The sequence below is a fragment of the Aythya ferina genome, assembly GCF_964211825.1.
Source record: "Aythya ferina genome assembly, chromosome: 3".
NCBI classification, from domain to species: domain Eukaryota; kingdom Metazoa; phylum Chordata; class Aves; order Anseriformes; family Anatidae; genus Aythya; species Aythya ferina.
Window position 1 is genome coordinate 65,325,032 of NC_140298.1, and position 18,136 is coordinate 65,343,167.

Consider the following 18,136-nt stretch of genomic DNA (forward strand, 5'->3'; position numbering starts at 1 on the left):
ACTCTAGTGGAATTTCTGCTGAATCATTAGCAGACTGAAAAAATTCCCCAAAACAGCCAAGCTGCTGAACATTTTTCATTCTACTAATACATGAAGTAATTCATCACATACAAACAAGCAGCATTTGAATCATAAAGGTCACTGTCTTATATTGAAATGAATCATGCCATGCAGTACCACTGCCTGCTTCATTTATTGTAAAATAAGATTATTTAAAGTACTTAGTCCCAGCTAAGAGATAGCACATGGTACAGGTAGTATTTTTGGATTTTTTTTTTCCTCCTTTGCCGTATATTACCACTTTTATTTTAGCTATGTTGACACGCAAGCTCTTAAGAGAGCTTTCTATTTTTTTAAACAATATTTGGTTTTAAACTGCAATTTTGAAAAGCAATCTAATACTCTAATTTACAAACTAAATACAATACTTGAAACTAGGAAGCTGGACATCAAAACAGAAAACTTTTGCTTAGGTTTTGAATATACAAATACATAGCAATTTAATAGTCTTTTGCCACATTTTTTTGAGAATGTTTGTATTTTTTGTTGTTTGTTTCTCAGGTATGCTCACAGACACAGAAAAGACAATACCATTTTACTAAACAGGTTGTTTTAAAAGAGTAATTCAAGTTTTCTTCAGAAAATGACTATTTCTCAAAAAAAAAAAAAAAATTAAAAGTTCATAAAGGTGAAGCGGTGGCTCCTAGAAAACTGGACTTAAGAAACTTGTCACCAGTGCAACCACAAACTTGTGCTCCGAATTTTTATTTTTCACTTAAAAATAAATCAAGATCTCTCTCTAGGAGGGCACTGTTGAATGATTTGAGAACTGAAAGTTTCAAATGGTTACATAAAGACTACTGAAGTCTTGCAATTGTTTATGCATGTGCCCAAATTCAAAAGAAAATATAAAAGCATCTGGCATACAAATTAAGAAAGTAACAGAAAACAGTAAGAGGCAAAACAATTTTCTTATCTATATACATAAATTTTCTTACATGAGTACCAAATGTCAAAAATACACAACTTTGAGTACAAAAGAATCATTTTAGCTATAGATTTCTACAAATGAGCCTTGTGTAAGCAGCATGCTTTCACAGAATGAATTAAACTGAAACATAAATGAAAATACATTCATTTCCATCATCCATATGAAAGATTTCTGAAAATGTAACATAAGGGAATGCAGTTCAGTAACATGTATAATTTCTGGAGAACACTATTGTAATTTCCAGTAGAATCAAGAACGATCAACTTTATTTTTTTAAAATCCTGACTTGATCAAGCCCACCAAAATGCCTCAGTAGCCCTAATTCTGCAAACGTATGTGTTTTAACATTACAGATGTTTGCAAGGTCAGGCTTATCTTGGTGGGATCACAGACAGTAAGACTGAGCAGTTCTAGTGGTATTTATCTTGGTCCTAGAACTTCAGCTGTAATGATCAAGGCACTGCTCTAAAGACAGTGTATTAGACACAATAGGCCAAATGAATGTGTAAACACAGTTATCCTGGGGATTATTCTCTGACACCATTTTGTTTGTTTGTTTGAACACCCTTTGTTCACTACATGCTCTCATCATCTCTAAAACCTGGTTAAATGTGAATATTGTATCACCACCTCAGTCACTTTTGAATTTGGGCTACACAATACAGCATTTCTTTTCTCCAGGTATCAGCAGGCCCGGCTCTGAGCAGAAACCTTGTTAGAGTAGTAATGAACAAACAAGTTATTCAGATAGATTAACTTTCTTTGATGTTTGCAATTTATACTTCACAGCAAGTACTTAACAGAGATTATGAAATCCCCCCAACAATCTTTTCCCTTTCCCCTTCAAAAAAGCCATCTCACTTTCCTGTATTACTCAATTCTCATTCCTTTTTGAATTACAATATTTTACATTTGTTCAAGCCCCTTATATCATACCTCTGGAAGACAGCAAAAAATACCTGTTCTGCCATCTTCGACAGTGTGTACTCTTACCATATTACATTAACTGTAAGCACAATTTTGCTGCTTTCAGAGATAAACAAGAATGACAGCTCTGAAACAGAAAATCCATACAACCCAGGTCATAAACTTTTGCCATCAATGTAAATGTAATTGAGAAATAAAAGCTATACTGCAAAGACACTAAAACACTCTGTTTTACAGCAGAACTCCTTTACCGCCTATCATTTTGATCAGAAAAATCCGTATCATCAGTGAGGTTGACAAGGAATAGAAATTATTGACATGGACATCAATAATTATCAGCCTTGCTAGGGTGCCTTCGCAATCCAGAACTTCCACTAGCAGTGCATTAACAAGCCTTTTTTTGTTAAAAAATGAAATTACTAAAATTCAGAATCATTTCTTTTATTCTCATAAAATGTAAAAATTGCCAACACTTTTACCAATAATTGTCAATGAGAGGAACAGAAATTACAGTTTAAGTAGTTCTTCACTGAAGACTTGAATAAAATCTGTGCTAGAAATGCTTAGCTGGCCTCCAGAAGCACGCAGTCCCTGGACATCCATGCAGTACAGAGCATTTCCTTCATACACTCAGTTCAGAATTCATGCAGCAATAGATAAAATTGCTCCTATTTGCTCTTCAGGAACAAGAACAGTGAAGAGGCCCCATGCTTTGGAGTACTGAAAGACAGCTGGAACCAAGAGGAGCCCAACCCCTAGCCCTGGTTGACAAGTTCGTTGTGCCTTATTCCTCCTGTATCCCATCACAGACAGCCCCAAAAACCTGCTGCAAGAACACACAAGTTCTGCAAGCATTCTTCCCTAGCCTCAGAAAAACTGGGGATCTCACTTCAAAGCCCAAACCTAATTCTTATTTTTACTTGCCTCTCATTAAATATTTATTTAGCTGATTGAAAAAAAAAAATCTGAGCCTGGATTGCTGCGGTCAAGGAAGACGTTTGTCTTTCTACTTTCCAGGCAGGTATCAAGACAGCCTGGTACTAGTAAAAGGGTGGTTTGGCATTTCAGGGGGAGAACCTGATGCCTAATGCATGAGAACAGTAGAGCAAACCCTTGAAGTAGCAGCCACTACAGAAGGAAAGGGGCAAAGAAAAATTAATGTAAAGAAGTCTCGAGGGTAAAAGGGGAACTTTACTCCATCCCTAGCAAACTTTGCTGGCCAACTGTTATTCATTATTATGAGATTATGATTTCAACCTAACACTTAAACTGGAAAACAAGCAATTAGGATTTTTGTCCCCCACAGTTGTTCCTATGTAGGCTACATAGGCTTCCCCTACTATCCCTAATTCTATCCCAATGAACACCTTATAGCATGATTTCAGCCATATAGAGCATACCTAGCCTTAAATGATCTTCATGCAGAAACAGCATTATACCAACGTACTGTGAACTGAAAGCACAGTCACAATTTCTTATAGCTTTTCAGGCATGTCATTAGGCTTGGATAGCATCTAACAACCTCAGGTAACCACACCACAGCTACCCTTTCCCCCTCCAACAATTTTCAAGTGAACTCCCCTTTTCTAAATCTTTTGTTAGCCTAAACCTCAGGATACGATATTTCCATCGCTTTCTTTCCTTCTTCCAACTCCCCTCAGAAATAAGCAGAAAATGCTATTTTTGATCAGTCATTTGAAAAACATCAAATCTATGACTGTAATTGTAGCTATACCAACATAAATTGCCCTCCTAGAGCTTACATGGGACTTTCATTGAAATTCACCAATATAACAAATAATAACAACAATAATACCCCTTCAATACAGAACAAAATATTCCAATGAACAAATTCTATAGCAATTTCTTTAAAGTGCACAAAAATATTTGTGGAAATATTAAAAAAGAAAAAAAGTTTTATAGTGTCGCCACCAAAACTTCTGAAATATTGTTAAAATTAAATAGAAGTTATCTAATGAGACTTTTTGGCTCTAATATATTGGCAGACAGCAGCAACATTTTTCAGAAAAATTACACCAACCGAATATACCGTATCTTAGCAGCATAAAAAATCCCTACAATTAGATGCAATTGCAGGTCTAGTAAGCATAAACCTGACAAAATGTTACAAATGCAATTTTTGTTTAAAAGAATGGATTTCCATGGAATCCTAGAGGTAACATTTGTTATTTTGTGTAGATTGTATTCTGGTAGTAAACCCAACTATAACCGATCACATCCCCTCCCTCTGTCTTTCCTCCCAAAATTGCACAGAAAATTTAATCAAGTTATAAGATATGGCCACACCGAAGAAGCCATATGAAACAAAAACAAAAATCAACCTAAAGCCTAAAAACAAATAATCCCAGAAAATAACAATCAATCATTGTCATACAACTGCAGCTTTACACTACAGACCGATGCTCTCCACACACATAGATGGCACTGGGTCGAATGCGCCGCCTTGTATGGCCAGGTAGCTGTGGCAAAAACTTGAAGTATTTGGGCATCAAGTCTAAGCATGCATCATGAAACTTCTTAATCCTCCAGTAGTAAATCAGTGGATTCAGTGCAGACTTGAGGTAGCAGAGCCAAAGGAGCCAAGTGCTTATCTCAAAAAAGTTGTGCTTGTAGTAGAAGTGGCTGTTGAATGTGGCAATAAGGCTGTAAGTGGTGAAGGGTGCCCAACAGACTATGAAGACAAGGAACAAAATCAAGATGGTCGTGAAGGCACGAGTTTTAAAGCTCATATCAATATTCATCTGAAAAGGTCTCTGTAAGCTCATGAGACCAAGTTTGCTGGCCTGGCTGAGACATATGCTATCAGGGTGGCTATGGATACGAACTGCATTGTGGCGGACGGTGTTGAGTATGCCCATAAAAGAATACAACATTACCAGGAATGGAATAAAAAAGGAAATTAGCAAGATAACTATCACATACGCTCGGTAACCTGGGTTGGTAGAGTAGCCAAAAACACACTGAGGTGCTCTCGAGGGTATCTGCAGATTAGGATTCCCTACTGACAACGGAAAAGCAACAACAAAGGATGCTGCCCAGGAAATCACAATTAGAATCTTTGCACGGTATGGGTTCAGTTTATCTTGCCTCTGCACTATGATAAGAAATCGGTCAATGCTAATAATAAGAAGAATGGCTACCCCCTCTATGACAAAAAGCCAGAAAAACATGGCAGAGACTCTGCAGAATATATCCCCAAAAATCCACTGAGTGGTAATGATTGTTATCAAAGCAAAAGGCATGTTCAGCACTGCCAGCAGCATGTCTGCAAAAGCCAGGCTTGCTAAGAGAATGTTAATTGCAGATCGCATAGCTGCCTTCTGGTAGACCATGAGGCAGACAACAAAGTTTCCAAGGAAAGAAACCAATAGGATAAATATCATAGCAGCAGAAAGAATGATCTGGAGTGGCAAACTCAAGCTCCTGAAAATTTCTTGTGATGGCAGGATAGCTGTAGTATTTACCAGAAAAGTACTTCTCTCAGTGGTTAGCACGGCACCTGAACTATATCTCAATGGCTGTGTTGTGCCACTACGAAGCAAGAAATGTGGAGTAGTAAAATTCGTGTAGGCGTTTTCATAAACAATAAAAGTAGCATTTGAGGTCCCAGGACTGGCCAGTGTCAACATTGCTGAGAAAACCATTGCTTCAGGAAGAATGAAAGCACAACCAGAGGTCTTCAAGGCATTTCAGCTTGTTCAGGCAGTATCTTATTCCTGGTCATTTACCAAATCAGAGTTCAACATCCGAAAGCATCAAAGTTCTTAAATTCATGTCAGTATTTCCATCTGCAAAAAATAAAAAATAAAGAAACAAAATATGGTTCTCTAAAATCAACGTGAAGCAAATGATCACTTGCTTTCCTCAGCGACGAAAGTATCCTTACAATTTAAGCTTTGCAAAGCTTTACACTTCAGACTGATATTTTGCTTATGAACCCATGCCAGGGTCTAGCACTATTTGGTACTTTTCTTAAAGATCCTGCTCCTGTAGCCTTGCTGATACTGTACAACACTCTGACTCACCATGCTTCTCTCTACTATAACCAGGACTGGAAATCTTGCGTTCAAAACCAAAACTTTACTGATGAAGAGTGAATAATTCAAATCAATATAATCATAGATCATCCAGGTTGAAAAAGACCTTCAACATCAAGTCCAACCAGCAACCTGACCTAATGAGTCCCATCACCAAACCCTTGGTGCCACATCAGCACATCTCTTAAAAACCTCCAGGCAAGAGAACTCCACCACTTCCCTAGGCAGTCTGTTCCGATGCCTGACCACACTCCACATGAAGAAAGCCTTCCTGATACCCAACCTAAACCTCCCCTGCCACAATTTGAGGCCATTTCCTCATATGCTATAGCACCTGTCACCTGAAAAAAGAGACTGACACTCTCCTTGCTGTAGCCTCCTTTCAGGTAGTTATAGAGAGTAATGAGGTTTCCCCTCAACCTCCTCTTCTCCCAACTAAACAGCCCCAGTTCCCTCAGATGTTGCTCATAACTTTTTTTTTCTAGTCCCTTCACCAGCTTCATTGCTCTTCTCTGCACACACTGGGCCTGCTCAGCATCATTCTTGTAATGAGGGGCCCAAACTGGACATGACATTTGAGGTGCAGGCTCACCAATACTGCATGCAAGGTTGGCCTTTTGGTCTCCTGGACACACTGCTGGCTCACGCTCTCTTCCCCAGGCCTATACTGCTGCATGGGGTTATGACCCAAGTGCAGGACCCGGTACCTACCCTTCTTGAATGTCATTCGATTGGACTTGGCCTACCCAGATCCCTCTGCAAAGCCTTCCTACCCTCAAGCAGATGGACAGCCCCACCTGACTGTGATCATTGCATTGTCTGTGATCTTACTGAGGGTGCACTCAATCCCCTCATCAAGATTGTTCATAAAAACATTGACCAAAACTGGCCAAAGTACTGAGCTCTGGGGAATGCCACTGGTGACAGGCCACCAACTGCACTGAACTCCATTTGTTATGACTGAACCCAGCCATCCAGCCGGTTCTTCACCCAACAAACTGTACACCTGTCCAAGCCATAAGCAGCCAGTTTCTCCAGGAGAATGCTGTGGTAAACAGTGTCAAACTCTTTACTAAAATCCAGGTAAAACAACATCCACAGCCTTTCTCTCAAGTTGGTCATTTTGAAGGAGGTGATATTAGTCAGGCAGGACCTGCTTTTCATAAACCTATGCTGGCTGCTTCTGATAATTCGTCTGCCCTGTATGTGCTGTGTGATGACATTCAAGATGATCTGCTCCATAACCTTCCCTGGTACTGAGGTCAGACTGACAAGTCTGTAGTTCCTTGGATCCTCTATCTTTAAAGAATATTTATTTAAATCTCATAGCCAACTTCATGATTTTGTTTTGAAATCACCTACAGCTGGAAACATTACTAGTATTTCCAAATAACTTAGGTAGTACCAGTATCACCTATCTGCCTGTTTGGTAGGCACTGAAAAGCTTACCTATCTGAGCTACACTACACATTATAGAATCCCTTGTTCTAAGTCAGTCAGCAGCAGCAGATGCCTCAGGAAAGAAAAAATGCATGTAAAACATCCTAACCTGTTATTTATTATCAAATAACATGTCCACAGGACTGAAGTATTTCTCAATTTGTTTCATACAGTGACTGACTCATATCAATGTGCAGGAAACTAACTCTTCTTTAGTTGCTACAATCCTGCCCCCCACAGCAAGAGTTCCTGTTTTCACTGGTCTAGCCATGTATTTGTTAATTCATTTTGCTATTCCACATAATTTAACTGTTCACGTCCTCTTTTTCCCTGTAAATCTAATCCTTAGACATTATGCTGAACTCCCTTCCTCATTGTTATGCTGACAGAATGCAACATTTCCTTTTTGAATTTACACATACTGTCTTAGGTATTTATCAGATATTCACTGTTCTTACCAACAAAATGCAGAAGAGCTGAGAGCTGTCTCCCCCTTTCAGTGCTAGCTCTTCACAGAACTCCTCCTCTCTATCTTGGACTATTAATTTAAGCATCCACAGAGTACTCTGGCATCTAATCAAGCTGGAGAACAGAAGGACTATGCCTTTTTTAAAAATGGATCACCACAGCCAGAAACATAAAGTGGGATTCATCTCATTCAATCTGGATGACAGTAGCAGCCACTTCAGGCTGTTTTCATGTTTTTAGTCAGATGAAGGATATAGACATCTACAGAGGGCAATCTATCTCCTCTTCCTCTGCACACTGTGACAAGTTTGTGCTACTAACTTGAGATGCCTGTGTCTAATAACACAAATCCCACCCATAGTGTCTATGCAGGTTCTGGTTGGTACAAACACTGGGCACTAATGAAGGGAGGAAAAAACACTTAAGAAATTACACAAGAACCATATGCTTCAAGGAGGATCAAAAGCGTACTCTTCCCAGAATAATATTTCACTAGTAAAGGAATGAACTGTAAGGCAAGCCTAATGTACATGCTCAGGATGGACAACTTTTTGTGACTCAAATGCAAGGTTGCTCAGGATGCTGACAAGAATTCATCAAGAACACCAACATTTTGGCCTGCTCGTCTAATTCCATAGCAAAGCTATTCCTTTCCCATTTTCATGCTTATGATCACTAGATGATTTCCAGGGCCAGACAGCCTTTGTTTGTTTGTTTTTTTTTAAAAAAGACAAACTATTAATCTGTCTCTCTTCATTTCCAGCAGAACCATGAAGAGGTATTATTATAAGCATGTTAATTTCATTGAGTCATACATATTCCATTTTTTAGAGGTCTTCCTGCTGCAATAGAAAAAACTATTGTCATCATTTTCTACTTTACCCTATTACATTTCAACAATTGTTAAACTCAGCAAGAATGTACCGAAGCATGTAAACTGACATTTTGTAAAAACATCATTCATTCTAGATTTTACTTTTCTCTCCTTTTTCTTTCATTTTATTTTATGAAACTTTCTGTAGAAGAGTTTCTAATGTTACTTATAAGCTAAAGCATAAATAGTAGATAAAACTTTTTTGTTTGTTTTTGTTGGTTGTTGGTTTTTAGTTCTGGTCTTTATAAACCTTCTGTTTACTACTCTTCTTTAAGATATTTGTTAGAACAAACTCCATAAACAACAGCAGAAAGTTGAAACAGCTTTCCAGGACAGATAACCACAAATTTCAACAACGAACTAGAAAAACTCACCTGAAGTTCCACAGAGGCTTATGACTCCACAAGCCAAGAACACTGAAGAGGGAAAGAAGCTGTAGTGTTCTGCCGGGACTGTAAAAGAGCAGAAATTCAACAAATACTTCTGGATTTAAAATCATGGAGAACCGAAAATGAGATCCCCAGGGCAGTATCTTTTAGAGCTCTGTGAGCAACAAAACAGCAAAGGTAACTTTTGCATTTCTGTTTTTGACAAGGTTTCTCCACCAAGGCTCTAAAAGAAACTAATCTGCATTTGGATAAATGTAAAACCTCTCACAGATAATAATCAGTTTAAAATAGTAAACAAAAGGAGGAACAGTAAGTTTCTCAATAGAAAAAGGTCAGTGGAAAGATTCTACAAAGAAAAACTACACTGGGGTTCAAGCAGTTTGACATATGGAAAGAAGAGGGAAATGTGAATTCATGACATTTACTGATGATGAACATGAACTGTTTTTCAGAGCAATCTAATAAAAACAAAGGTCAACTATAAAGAGGTACAGAGGGATCTCATGATACTTAATGACAAGGTAATAAACTACCAGATAAAATTCAGTGTTGCTAGAGGTAAAGCTGTACATGTGTAGAAAAACAGGGCTATCTGCACAGTAACAGATGCTAAACAAACTATTACCATCCAGAAGAAAAACAGATTTTCAACTGATGGTACTCTGCTCTAAGAAAACTAAACCAAGTGTTCAGAACTGTTAGTAAAGCAACAAAGAAAGGCAGGAGCTATCTACATACAATATATATTTATATACACTACCTGCTACAATACACATCCATGGCACCTCTTATCTTCAGTGCTATGTTCAATTCTGCTTCGTCTGATCTCCATTCAAAAGTGACTGAAAAAAGGTATCACATAAGTCTACCCTAAGAGAAAAAAATAACTAGAAGCATTCATGTTCCAAGGCAAAGTATCAAAGTTTTACAAAATGCTGCTTTATCATGAATTGTCCTTCTAAACTGAAGGAAGGAAACAAGGGGAGAAAGAGCAAAAGTGGTCTGCATCCTTAGTTTAGCCAAGAAGATTGTGCTATCCTGTATTTCTCAAGCCAGCACTGCCCGGTATACAACAAAGGATGAACAGGTGTCTGTAGACTGTTCCTAAAAAATGTGACTATGAAAAATAATCTCTTGTATGCTCCCTCACCATTCCAGCTCCCTAAGCAAACTGCTACATCCTATTTTGCGACTATCTCAAGCTGCTGCCTGGACCCTGCCAAATGCTTTCAGTGGGAAGCGAGTGTCAGCCATTCAGTTGTTATGAAAGTCATCAGACGTATCTTCGGTTTGAGAACAATAAACAAGCTGTCATCCGCTTTTGTGAAGACAATACCTAACCTAAGAAGAGGACTGAAGTCTTTAGATTCCAGATAGAAAGAAACTGAGTGCTGCTCATGTGCTCACTGCTTCCTGATGGTTTCTAGGCAGCACCTTCCTCTGTTTATCAGTCTGATGTATGAAATCTCTCCATGCATTACACAGCAAATCTCCATACTTAAACGTGCTTTCAAGTTGTACTTATCTAACCTGCAGGCATGCTAGTTATGGCCTTTCTTGGCTATTCTTTGTAAAAGTCATTAGCATTTCAGCCAACAAACTCAAAAGGACCCCCTCTGTAAGCAGTCATACATTTATTTATTTTTTTATTCACAAGGCTTTTACCATGAGCATTCACATGATTATTAAACATGCACCTTGTGTTTCTTTTCTCATGCATACCTCTTCCTACCCTCTCAAATTTCCCCAAAATTATGTAAGGATAGAAATTTCAAATGAAAGAAAAGGACCAATAGGATAACTTCAGAGCAATTTCATTTCAGTCCTCACTTGTTCTCTGAGAAAGACAGATCCTGTAATTTCAAAGGCAGTCATTGCTGAACGGCAATCACGTACCTTGTAAAAAGAAGACCATGCTCTGGTAGTTTAAATAGGTAAGCTTTTTGATGGTGAAAGTGCTCAAGCAAGGGGCAGGTACCTTTTGTCACAGCATTCTCACTTTTGGAACATGTACTCTCACCAATTCTTTTCACATGCAAAAAAGCATCACATAATCACTTTTTTCCATTTCTGTACTGAAAATTACTGGGTATGCACATTTTCTCTCAAGCAAGGTTCTCACTCGTATGCAACTTTCTTTTTATAGAACATAATAGACACAACTATTTCAATGAAGTACACACTTAAAGCTAAATACCACAAAAATTTCATTCATCAAATATGATGAACTGCTAGAACTATGGTGTCTGTTTTTAACAGCTTTTGAAGCTAAAAGGTAAATAATTTCCGTTCAAAATCTGGATAGTATGCTCAATCAGAAATAAAAGATTCTATCTCATATGCAAAGACAACATCTGTCAAAACCGGTAACTCCAACACAGCCAAAACAGGGAACTTTTTACTTGTGAAAACAGTACCATCATAGCAGTTGTGTTTGATGCAGATCAGAACATGCTATGAACTGCTGTCAAAATGTCCAGTCATTTACTAAATTAAATTTATGTGCTAAAAGCAAGCATTTTTTCAGTACTGTCTAGTACCAAGGTTTGTACCAAAAGTACCAAGGCCCAGCATGCAGAAGCCATCATTCTTCAGAAACTTGAAGCTCACAGTGCCTGAAATGGTGAATCTAGTTCTTGGGAGTATTTTAAATGGTCACAAATGGGAACCTGCTGTATTTTTTAAAGCTGACATTATTTTGAAGTAAAACTGCAAAAACAGTTTATGCAGCATAACCATAAAAAAGCAGAATACCCTTTTGGGAAGACAAATAAAGTCAAGAGCACGTATGAGGGTCATGGGCTTACTTTGTCTTTGAAAAAAATATTTTGACAGAAAATACTCAAGTATGCACTTTCTGACACCCTGTTATTGAACAAGGCAGCCTGGGACATATTCCTGCTTCAATATGAGTTGAACATTTTTTCCTGTGCCATTAAGTAGAGGCAGCAACATATTGCAGTGGAATCCTTTCTGCTAAAGCCAATACAAAGAATGAGTCAGAGCACAAATCAGCAGGGACAATGTTCTCTTATTCACCTAACTGTTCCTCCTGAAAGGAACCAGCAGTTTGCAGTTTTAATACCTATTTACATATCCTCAATTGAAACTAATCAACTACACTGCATGAGTAGATGACCCACAAAACTACTCACAAGAAGCGTTAGTTTAATTTAGGAAATTTTCCTTTCTTCCACTGTATAAACGTTACTGTGGCAATTTTCAAAGGAAAGTATGGTGGGGAACAGCCACCTCTGCTTTGGGTCATTAAATACAACTAATTGCCCTCTTGAGGATACTTATTTCTATCTTAAATTCAGAGAGCCATTAACTGTCAAGAAATGCCAGCCATGCGAGTCATTATTACTATTCAAAACCATAAACATGCAAAATGTAATTAATAATTTTATATTCTTAGCTCTTGGGAAAAATCATGTTTTTGATTTGTAGATCATGTGAAAGGACTTCTGCACTTCTAGATTCATTTCTAGTACTGACACAGTATTCCCCCAACTCTTAGCTTTTCCAGTACTTCAACAGTCATATTAACCATACATATGTTGAAAAGCTAACTTAATACTGTAGCACCTAGATGAATGGCAAACCCTGAAAATATTATTGAAAACATACTCTTTTAGTTTATATCTCTGCATAATTAACAGAAAACTAGCACACTGGAAGCTTCCTAAATGCTTTGGTTCCTGAATTTTAGGAGTGGAACCTTTGAGTATATATGTAATCACTACACATCAGTTTCACAAATTAAAAAAAAAAAAAAAAAAAGCATACCAATCCATAGAGTCTCCCACAAAGAACAGGAATCGAAAGTCATCCTGTGCTGTCCTGTTCAGCAAAGCATTCCTCTTCCAAATAACCTGTCCAAAAAAACAAAAAACACCACAAAGATTGATTACATATTTACACACAAAGCAGAACAAGATTAGAAAGAAGAGCAACACTTTTTCCTGTAATAGAACTTTATTTTTTTTTTATTTGGAGAAGTAGAATACGCTGTGTCTCCCAATGAAATACAGATCACATCTCCATATCTTGCAGAAGGTACAGAACTTAGGAAGGATAGTTTCATTATTCCAATGAGATCCTCAACTCTCTTAACTGTGTAGAATTAAAATTTTACCATTTAATACCAAGATATTCCACGATTAGAGTGGCATCTTGTTTTAGATCTCATACAGATGCATAGGATTAATTTGGAAACAAGAGCAAAGAAATCAGCTGCCGTTAAGCCTTATTCAATCTGCTAAACTACATGCTTAGTCTAAAACATGAGGAACCTGATGTTGAGACCTCCAAAGCCTCTCAGAAGAAATGTCATTTAAATTCACAGGGTGCTACTGCATGTCACAAAGAAGCTGAGTAAATTTTCCAATGGCACAGATAATGGCATAGCTATATCAGAAAAACAAAAGGCAAGAAAACAAGTCTGGAGAGGAAGAATGAAGATGAACAAGAAATAAGAACAAAAGGATCTCAGCGCTTCCTTTATATGCTCTACTACCAGTCAATCACCAGCTATCATCAGCCTCAAGTAGTTAAAATCGTTTCTGTAAAGTGGGCTACCACAGCTAAAAACCTGCATCTTTTATCGTGACATACCTGTTGTTAATTCAGATCACCAATTTTCAATGTAGTTTCTCTACATATACCCAGAAGGAAGCTAGAAAATGTCAGGGAGCCTTGAAAGCTGAGTATATGCCATACCAAAAGATCCCAATATGTATAAATATTGTTTATATATAAAAATCAAAAGAACAAAGATATGGGACACCGATACTTTCGTATGCTACAAAAAGACTACACAACTTTCCATTTCTTTCAAAACTTCTCCTCCCCACTGGAGCAAAAGATGCAGGATCCTTCACAAACAAGCATCTTAAATAAATGCTGTACACGGGGGTTGGACGACAAGCCAGACCATGAGTTTACACTGACCTTCAAAGGAAAAAGAAGTTGTACTTAAGACCCCTCATAATCTCCTGCTTCCTTCAGCAATTTGAGTGCTAAATTTCTGTATGTGCAACCAACTTAACAGGGACTTCAAACATCCAAAACATAAAGCCTGATTTGCCAGATTGGCACTTGCTGAGAAATCTGCCTTCTGCAGAACAAACTCATTATCTAGCCACAATGGAAGTCAGCATCTGAAAGATTTCCCTGACAAGCTATTAATATAAAATTATTTTACGTTCGCACAAAATTTGATCTTACTTTTATTCCACAGAACAATGTGGAAAGGAAAAAAAAAGGGGGGGGGATTTAATTATGTATAAAAGAGAGAAAATGCAACCATGAGATTATTTTTCACCACCCAGTTTGTTCCCTGTTTAGTGAGATAAGGATCATGAACCGTTAATCTTCCCTTTTAGTCTTTCTGAAGAGTCAAAAGTGAATAGCCTTGCCAGCAGGGAGAAGACTGCCAGGAACCTGGATGGACCGAATACAGCAACAACCTGCCAGATCTTCCCACCAGACAAGCACATCTTCTGGCATAAGACTCATCTCTTCTCTCTACTTCTGTGTTTACAGAAGGTATTTCCAACTCTCATTAAAAGCACCTCTAAAACCAATTTTGAGAAGCATCCAAAATATCACCATAAATGCCTTCCATTTCAAGCTTCCAAGCAGGGGAAAAAGTAAAGTAAAATTTAGAAAAGTTTTCCAGATTAAGTAGCCTGATGAACTTGCTCTTACCTGGGCAAGATGCTTTGGGTAGTTTTCTGTTGGCAGTCAGCGGTTAACACTGTTTCCAAATGACATTCCTTTTTTCCCCTCCCATTATAAGTGATTAGTCAGGCTTTTTTAGTTTTTTTTTAAAGCGAACAGAGAGGAAAAACTCTGTAATCTTACACAGTCCCTCAACGGATTTAAGTGCAGTGATTCCAGTACCTGCAGAGTTCTACTCTAGGAATTACCACCTCTATGAGATCAGCATTTAAAGCTGGTAGCACTACTGAAAGGCCAGTCCTCACTTCTTTATCATTCCTGAGCCCAGCTCCCCAGTCCTGAAGCATGCGGATTGATCTGGACTAACACAGACCCTAGCAAGCATATCAAACAGCTTCACGTTTCTAGCCTGAAGATGTAGCAATACACAGATCGAGGCATAAGACCACAGCCTAGATTTGTGTGTATACTAAGAGGTTCTTACTAGAGAGCACATTCAAGACAGAGCTGTGCCATCAGCAAGAGCTGTGCAAAACTTGTAAACACTGATGATCTTAGAGGAATTTGCATCTTACCAGGTCTAATTCAGTTCTCCAAGCCAGGAACTGCCATTTCCAAAGAACTGAAATGGCAGAACCAAAAGCACAGAGATCTAAGACATCATTAAACTTGTTTCCCATGAGCATTTGGATTATATTAAAGACTTTGCAACAGGTTAGAGAAGGCCTCAAAACTGTTGTTTTCAGTATGCCATTGCTTTTCAGGTGAGTCATAACTTTTGACATGTACTTTACTGACAAGTCTCTAAATTCAGTTGCACCTCATGGTCACTTAAAAGAAAGTTTTCTTAACATTTTCTTGTGGTTTTAATTCAAACCTTGATGCAAAATAAACTTAAGCGCTGAAAGCTTCCTTTCTCCGCCAAAAGGTCAGGCTATCAAAAGATTGCAGTTAAGTAAAAAAAAAAAAAAAAAAAAGCCTTCTTCAAGTCATGAAAACAGTTGTCCTAAGGCTATTTTGGCTTTTCAACTACAACAACTTCTGCAGTATAATCTCTAATTGAAAGGAAGATTGATGTTTCATCTTCATTTACCTTAGAGACATAAAGGTTCCCTGTCTTAAATTGCTCACACCTCCTTTGCAGTGCCCCAGTACACGCAGGACACTGTTGCACTCAGTTCTGCTAGCAGGAGAAAATGGATTTCCTTATTTGTTTTGGTAACAGCCATTAGCACACACTTTTACCAAATCCTAAAGGCTTACAAAATTAGCGTTTTGAAAACAGTAACCCTATCACCAACAGTATTTGATGCTGATGCAATTTATTAAGTTCTCTCTCCCACAAAAATATACTTAGTTTTTAAATAAAATGAATTCAATGAAAATTCATCTTTTTATTGAAAGATGCAGAGACAGTAGTGTCAAAGTGATTGATATGACTGAAAAAACGTTACCAAGTTTGTACCCGCTTTACACTGTGCTGCCCATACTGCAGTTTGGGTTAGTTCCCGGAGCAAAAGGGTCAGCCGTGATTATGCTTTTCCCACAGGAATTCAGCTCATGCTACAGCCAAACTCTGATGCCGCCCAAGAGCCCTGCTGCTGTAATACAGATGTTACAGATCTTGCTTCTTGGCTCATAGAGAAGACGTGTTAGTAGCAAGTTCAATGAGGTGACCGTATTTCAGTAACAGAAATGTTGCTGCTTGCAGCATCCTGCTCTGAGAGCACTCAAACTCAGTCAGAATAAGATTCAGCTGAAAACTAAAACCAGATTTAGTTTATATGCATATTTAAGTATTTTTATATTACTTCTGTGTGTATGTATACACATGTGCATGCATGCATCTTTGATAGTTATTAACATCAAAGTTATTAACATCAAACCAAAAAATGCTTAACACAACAAAATGCTCTAATAGTGGTTTGTGTATTTTTCCAGATATACCCTATAATTTGTTGTGGTAGTCTAATTTAGTCTATTAAAGCAGTTACATATTAGACCATTATCTTATTTTCCCTAAAATAGAATCAGACTAAAATTCTTAACTATTTTTAAACCACATCATCCGATTGTTTTAATGGCTTCAGAGTCATTTTTGTCCAGTCAGCTGAAATAACCCTTTCAAGACAGCACATTTACCTCTGAGAAACAATCCTAGTTAGAAATCAGTCAACTCCATTCATATTACAGATCTGAAAAATTGTTAAATTTAGAGTTCCCATTTGGACAGCTCTCAGGGTGAGATGACATATTACAGATATTCAGATCCTGTGCAATACAGGCACAAACAATTTCTATACAGATGTGAAAGGCAGGGCTTGGAAGCACTCCATGTATCATGAACAAATTTAATTTTAAAAAATATATATATCTACAAGCCAAAAATATCTAAATGAGCTGATGCAGTGGTTTTGTTTTTTAAATAACAATGCGAAGCAAGCAGATATGCTCATCTATTGAACAATTCAAATCCTTTGTAGCAACAACCTCTAAGTATCTTATAATTCCTTGTTACAAATAACTTTACAGATAACTGAGTGACTTTTTTAATACTCCGTGGTTTTGTGTTACTTAATAACTGTTAAACTTTACACCAAAACAGTTGTCTCACTGGATTTAGTTACAGCAGTTCCCAGTCAACACACCTCCATGGAAAAGCCCCTTAAGAAATTAAAGTGAGGGATTTTTACACTTTTTTTTTTTTTGTTAATAGGTAATAATAAACTACATAGAGAAGTATTACCTCACAAGGCAGGAGTTACACATTAAGTTATGTTGTCTTCTGCTTTGCTAGCTCAAGATCTTATTTCTCTACTTAACCGAAAGCTGTTTAAGTACGGTCAATTAACTCATTTAGCAAATAATATCAAAGTGTTTCTTCAGTTACACATAAGTTTAGTTAGTTTCTTTTTCAATCTGATCCTGACATAATACTGCATGGAATTTATCTTGCACCTAAGATAACTCTAAATAGAGCAATAAGCCTAAGACATAATTTCTAATTTGATTGTGACTACTCAGAAACTGCTCACAAATTCAAACCAAGAGACCTGTAGCAATTTTTTAAAACTCCAAAACCCACTAACAAAATTATGGGCAAGATGTATGGGGAAAAAAAAAATGTAATGACATCCATCAAGAGAGACCAGGAAATGATATTCTGGCCTTTGTGCTATACATAAATCTCTTTATAATCCCTAAAATGTCATTCATGTTGGAATTAACATTATTCAGACATCAAAAAGATTGAAAAGGATGCATATAAAATCAGAAGTGACGCTCCTCCTACACCTCCAAGACA

At 37.5% G+C, this 18,136-nt stretch overlaps 1 protein-coding gene across 7 annotated transcripts in view; it reads right to left on the reverse strand.

The window, feature by feature from the left end:
* Positions 1 to 749: 749 nt before the first annotated feature.
* The window catches only part of GPR63 (G protein-coupled receptor 63), a 28,260-nt gene continuing 10,873 nt past the window's right edge, over positions 750 to 18,136 (reverse strand). For 2 of the 7 annotated variants that reach the window (XM_084514715.1, XM_084514719.1), the window contains exons 2-5: positions 12,937 to 13,022; positions 9,908 to 9,989; positions 9,133 to 9,210; positions 750 to 5,727 (exon numbers count right to left, since the gene is read on the reverse strand). In XM_084514715.1, coding sequence (XP_084370841.1) covers positions 4,324 to 5,583 — 1,260 coding nt within the window. In that variant the 5' untranslated portion in view covers positions 5,584 to 5,727; positions 9,133 to 9,210; positions 9,908 to 9,989; positions 12,937 to 13,022 and the 3' untranslated portion in view covers positions 750 to 4,323. Of the gene's footprint in view, positions 5,728 to 9,132; positions 9,211 to 9,907; positions 10,018 to 12,936; positions 13,023 to 14,859; positions 15,763 to 18,136 lie in introns of those variants that run through there. The other 5 variants (XM_084514716.1, XM_084514721.1, XM_084514720.1 and 2 more) reach the window with 4 other exon arrangements.